Source organism: Strongylocentrotus purpuratus, unplaced genomic scaffold (genome assembly GCF_000002235.5).
Source record: "Strongylocentrotus purpuratus isolate Spur 01 unplaced genomic scaffold, Spur_5.0 spur5_scaffold_14, whole genome shotgun sequence".
Lineage (NCBI taxonomy): Eukaryota > Metazoa > Echinodermata > Echinoidea > Camarodonta > Strongylocentrotidae > Strongylocentrotus > Strongylocentrotus purpuratus.
Window position 1 is genome coordinate 28,247,818 of NW_022145599.1, and position 6,264 is coordinate 28,254,081.

Below are 6,264 nucleotides of genomic sequence, written 5' to 3' on the forward strand. Positions count from 1 at the left end.
AACAACTTTTCTTTTAATAGCCTATTCTCTTTCTGAAATTCGTCACTGTCTAATTTTCATAGGAATCGTTATCCATTTTGTTTGCCCTTTTTTGGCAGATATTGACGAATGCGAAGGAGTGACGTGTGCTAACGATGGCACATGCCAGGACGGGATTAATGAGTTCACTTGCGTCTGTCCACCCGGATGGGGAGGAGATCTATGTGATACAGGTATGTTTACCCACACGATCCTGTGTCCGGACAGGTTGGTTAAATATCTCGATATATCAATCCAGAAAGTAAATATAATTCTTCTGGATACAAGCCTCATGAAATCTGTATGCTGACTAACCTGTACATGAAAACAATATTCACATCAATTAGTGCCATCTTCTTTGCAAAATCTAACAGCTTTAGTTTAGTTCGGATTCATCCCCCTCCTATCAACGCCTATGTCCGGATAGGTTGGTTATCCGGACGGTAATTGACGTCAGGCAGTTATTCTGAGAAGTTTACATGCAATATTTCATATGAAGGAAAATTACTCATGATGGCTCGAGCTATCTGATCCGTATATAACGATAGATTTAAAAGGAGGAAGTGACAGCATTAGTTTGTTTTGCGTCCGGACAACCCCCTACCCCACCATTACACTAAACGCGCCAATGCATTCTACATGTGAACTCACTGTCAAGTCCAGCCGTTCATGTAAACATGAATACATATGTTGAATCTGTATATTACTGGACGTGCTAACATGATGTCTTATACTTTAGAAGCATAGTAACGATTTCGTAAGAGCTCAAACTACAAATGAGATTGCGTTTTTTAAGATAAACTTGAGTTCTGGTCATGCAAGAAGATTATAAGAGAAACTGTCTTGAAATCATTTGGAAAATGTTGATTATGTAGTTCATATGGATTGGTGTTGGAAGTGGATTTGGGTTCATCAAATTGATAAGAAGATTGACTCAATTTCAATCACATTGGCTACACTTGGAAATCGGTGTTTGTGACTACATACACATTTAGAATGACTGTTTGGTCCAAGCTCATCAGCTGTGTATTGTCATAGAGTATTGAAGAGCATTTAAAATAGCACATTCGAAGAGCGATCTTTTTAGGGCACATTTCTATTGTGATTTATTTCAAAACTGACATGAGGAATCCCACAAATAATTTTTCATCTTTCCCAGAACTCAATCTTTAATTTATCTGACAAATTATTCAGATACAAACATACATTCACATATTACAAAGGCAAACAAAAGAAGTTGCTGAGAAATGAATGAATATGATATACGACTACAATTAACTGCAATTTACTGTTTTACATCTTATTTCAGGTCACATGAAGCAAAATTAAGCATTATTTTTATGCCAAATTGCAAAAATGTTACCTTTACACTGTATATCAAACCGAATTGAAATAAATTCTAGTTATCCAATGTTTTTAAAAAAAATTCGATTCGATAATCCCTAAATCTTATTATGTACACCTAATCTAATTTCACAATACTTTGAAACTGTTTATTGCGGAATGTAATTTGATGACCAGAACTCCAATAACAGTTTGACTGGAATTGAGATAAGAAGATAAACCAAGTAGAAAATGATGTTAGGATCATGGAAATTTGGCCTATACAGTTAGAAGATTTAGGTCGAACAAAGATAATTGTTACTGCAGTAATTGCCAATATTGCCTCTGTATAAGCAGCTTTGAGTATTTGTCACACCTAATATATGTTATTTCCAATGCCACACAGCAACTGATAATCAATTAAATAAAGCGCAGACATTTGAATATAGGTATTTAGTTCCATATTAATACATATATTAAAAACTGTTATTGCCTCTGTCAGCAGCTTTAAACATTTGTCACACCTGATATATGTCATTTTCAATGCCAAACAACAACTGATAACCATGTAAAAATAAGCGCAGAAATCTAGAAAAAAAAGGTGTATATAACATTTAATTATTTCTTCTTAGGAACAACACCGGGAACAACCCCTGGCACAACACCTGGAACAACTCCGGGAACCACACCAGTAACTACACCAGGCACAACACCAGGTTAGTTCAAGTTTTGTTTGGGGTTTACAGCTAGCACATTATGGTACTATTACTACCAAGGATAAGGTTCCCTGTATGTCATGTGGTTATAAACCGTTATTACCTCTGTCAGCAAATTTGAACATTTGTCACACTTGATATATGTCATTTCTAATGCCAAACAGCAACTGATAACCATGTCAAATTAAGCGCAAATATCTTGAATAATAATAATAATAATAATAAACAATATTTATAAGGCGCTTAATACTGGTGTCTCTAAGCGCACCATATTCTGACTTAACAATTATTTACCAAAACTTATAATAAACACACAACTTAAACATCTGTTCTTTATTCAATAAATCATGCATATATAATAATAAAAAATATAATAAGAGTGAGATCAAACAAACATACATACAAGAGGTCAAACATAGGACCAAACATAGGATCGAACAAACAAAAAATAAGACGGTGTGCACCTCCTTTGACCGACTCACAACTGCAGAATATTATTTATGAATTAAAAAGGTGCGTTTTCAGCAAGGACTTGAATTGGTCGAGAGAATGAGTATTATGAAAGTGCGCTGGTAATTTGTCCCAAAGGATAGGGGCATTTACAGAGAAAGATCGGTCGCCATATTTTGTAGCGGTACGAGGTCCGAGGGTTAACTGCAAGGTTGATGATGATCGAAGAGGTCTTAAAGAACTAGAAGAACGTAAGGAAATCAAATCTGAAAGATATTTAGGGGCTTGGCCATGGAGAATTTTGTATGTAAGAAGAAGAACTTTGAATGTGATACGATGGTGTATGGGAAGCCAATGAAGAGAACGCAATATTGGGGTTATGTGCTCAAACTTTCTCGAGAGAGTAACAAGCCTTGCAGCAGTATTCTGAATTCTTTAAAGTGGAAGTAGGGACGATTGCGGAAGACCAGAAAAAATTGAATTACAATAATCAAGGTGGGAGGATACAAATGCATGGGTTAATTTTGCAGTTGTGGGCCGGTCAAGTAGTTTCCTAATTTTCCCAATTTTGAAGATTCCAAAAATAAAGGTGTATAGTTCTTTAGTAATGCATGTAACATATTTGTTTCCCTTAGGAACAACACTTGGAACAACCCCCGGAACAACACCTGGAACAACGCCTGGAACAACACCCGGAACAACCCCTCGAACAACTTTGGGAACCACACCAGGTACTACACCAGGCACAACACCAGGTTAGGTCAAGTGTTGTTTGGGGTTTAAAGCTAGACACATTATAGTACTTTTAAGGATAAGGGTTCTCTGTATGTCATGTGGTTATAATCCGTTATTGCCTCTGTCAGCATCTTGGAACATTTGTCACACGCGATATATATCATTTCCAATGCCAAATAGCAACCGATAACCATGTCAAATTAAGCGCAGAAATCTTGAATAAAGGTGTATAGTTCTTTAGTCATACGTGTAACATTTATTTGTTTCTCTTAGGAACAACACTTGGAACAACCCCCGGAACGACGCCTGGAACAACGCCAGGAACAACACCCGGAACAACCCCTGGAACAACTGCTGTAACAACGCCAGCTACATCATCTGGAACAACACCAGGAACAACTCCGGGAACCACACCAGGTACTACACCAGGCACAACACCAGGTAAGGTCAATTTTGTTTGGGCTTTAAAGCTAGACACACTATGGTACTTCCAAGGATTTGTGTTTTCTGAATTTCATGTGATTATAAACCGTTATTGCCTCCGCCAGTAGCGTTAAACATATGTCACACCTGATAATGTCATTTCCAATGCCAAACAGCAACTGATAACCTTGTCAAGTTAAGCTCAGAAATCTTGAATAAAGGTGTATAGTTCTTTAGTAATACGTGTAACATTTATTTGTTTCCCTTAGGAACATCACTTGGAACAACCTCCGGAACAACACCTAGAACAACGCCTGTAACAACACCCGGAACAACCCCTGGAACAACACCGGGAACCACACCAGGTACTACACCAAGCACAACAACAGGTACTGCACCAGGCACAACAACAGGTTAGTTCAAGTTTTGTTTGGGGTTTAAAGCTAGACACATTATGGTACTATTACTTAAAAGGATAAAGGTTCCATGTATGTCATGTGGTTATAAACCGTTATTGCCTCTGTGAGCAGCTTTGAACAATTGTCACACGTGATATATGTCATTTCCAATGCCAAACAGCAACTGATAACCGTAACAAATTAAGCTCAGATATCTTGAATAAAGGTGTATAGTTCTTTAGTTAAACGTGTAACATTTATTTTTTTTTCCTTAGGAACAACACTTGGAACAACCCCCGGAACAACACCTGGAACAACGCCTGGAACAACACCCGGAACAACCCCTGGAACAACACCCGGAACAACCCCTGGAACAACTTCGGGAACCACTCCAGGTACTAGACCAAGCGCAACACCAGGTTAGGTCAATTTTGTTTGGGCTTTAAAGCTAGACATACTATGGTACTTCCAAGGATTTGTGTTCTCTGAATTTTATGTGATTATAAACCGTTATTGCCTCCGCCAGCAGCGTTAAACATTTGTCACACCAGACATATGTCGTTTCCAATGCCAAACAGCAAATGATAACCATGTCAAATTAAGCGCAGAAATCTTGAATATAGGTGTATAACATTTCATTATTTCCCCTTAGGAACAACACTGGGAACAACCCCTGGCACAACACCTGGAACAACTCCGGGAACCACACCAGGTATTACACCAGGCACAATACCAGGTTAGTTCAAGTTTTGTTTGGGGTTTACAGCTAGCACATTATGGTACTATTACTACCAAGGATAAGGTTCCCTGTATGTCATGTGGTTATAAACCGTTATTATCTCTGTCAGCAAATTTGAACATTTGTCACACTTGATATATGTCATTTCTAATGCCAAACAGCAACTGATAACCATGTCAAATTAAGCGCAAATATCTTGAATAAAGGTGTATAGTTCTTTAGTAATGCATGTAACATATTTGTTTTCCTTAGGAACAACACTTGGAACAACCCCCGGAACAACACCTGGAACAACGCCTGGAACAACACCCGGAACAACCCCTCGAACAACTTCGGGAACCACACCAGGTACTACACCAGGCACAACACCAGGTTAGGTCAAGTGTTGTTTGGGGTTTAAGGCTAGACACATTATAGTACTTTTAAGGATAAGGGTTCTATGTATGTCATGTGGTTATAATCCGTTATTGCCTCTGTCAGCATCTTGGAACATTTGTCACACGTGATATATATCATTTCCAATGCCAAATAGCAACCGATAACCATGTCAAATTAAGCGCAGAAATCTTGAATAAAGGTGTATAGTTCTTTAGTCATACGTGTAACATTTATTTGTTTCTCTTAGGAACAACACTTGGAACAACCCCCGGAACGACGCCTGGAACAACGCCAGGAACAACACCCGGAACAACCCCTGGAACAGCTGCTGTAACAACGCCAGCTACATCATCTGGAACAACACCAGGAACAACTCCGGGAACCACACCAGGTACTACACCAGGCACAACACCAGGTAAGGTCAATTTTGTTTGGGCTTTAAAGCTAGACACACTATGGTACTTCCAAGGATTTGTGTTTTCTGAATTTCATGTGATTATAAACCGTTATTGCCTCCGCCAGTAGCGTTAAACATATGTCACACCTGATAATGTCATTTCCAATGCCAAACAGCAACTGATAACCTTGTCAAGTTAAGCTCAGAAATCTTGAATAAAGGTGTATAGTTCTTTAGTAATACGTGTAACATTTATTTGTTTCTCCTTAGGAACAACACTTGGAACAACACCTGGAACAACGCCTGGAACAACACCCGGAACAACCCCTGGAACAACTTCGGGAACCACTCCAGGTACTAGACCAGGCGCAACACCAGGTTAGGTCAATTTTGTTTGGGCTTTAAAGCTAGACATACTATGGTACTTCCAAGGATTTGTGTTCTCTGAATTTTATGTGATTATAAACCGTTATTGCCTCCGCCAGCAGCGTTAAACATTTGTCACACCAGACATATGTCATTTCCAATGCCAAACAGCAAATGATAACCATGTCAAATTAAGCGCAGAAATCTTGAATATAGGTGTATAACATTTTATTATTTCCCCTTAGGAACAACACTGGGAACAACCCCTGGCACAACACCTGGAACAACTCCGGGAACCACACCAGGTATTACACCAGGCAC

General features: G+C 38.7%; 1 protein-coding gene across 1 annotated transcript; it reads left to right on the plus strand.

Moving 5' to 3' along the window:
• The first annotated feature begins 2,843 nt into the window (after positions 1-2,843).
• LOC115923830 (probable GPI-anchored adhesin-like protein PGA18) lies at positions 2,844-5,806 on the plus strand. Its single transcript, XM_030985190.1, has 9 exons — positions 2,844-2,910; positions 3,143-3,262; positions 3,516-3,683; positions 3,935-4,078; positions 4,339-4,482; positions 4,716-4,799; positions 5,055-5,174; positions 5,428-5,595; positions 5,754-5,806. Exons 1-9 carry the CDS (start codon positions 2,844-2,846, stop codon positions 5,804-5,806), a joined length of 1,068 nt encoding a protein of 355 aa, XP_030841050.1.
• Positions 5,807-6,264: the final 458 nt, after the last annotated feature.

Coding starts and splice junctions, on each gene's coding strand:
- LOC115923830 (XM_030985190.1), top strand. CDS start 2,844: ATGGTGTATGGGAAGCCAATGAAGAGAACGCAATATTGGGGTTATGTG. Junction 3,684..3,934: donor TACACCAGGCACAACACCAG/GTAAGGTCAATT, acceptor TGTTTCCCTTAG/GAACATCACTTGGAACAACC. Junction 4,800..5,054: donor TACACCAGGCACAATACCAG/GTTAGTTCAAGT, acceptor TGTTTTCCTTAG/GAACAACACTTGGAACAACC.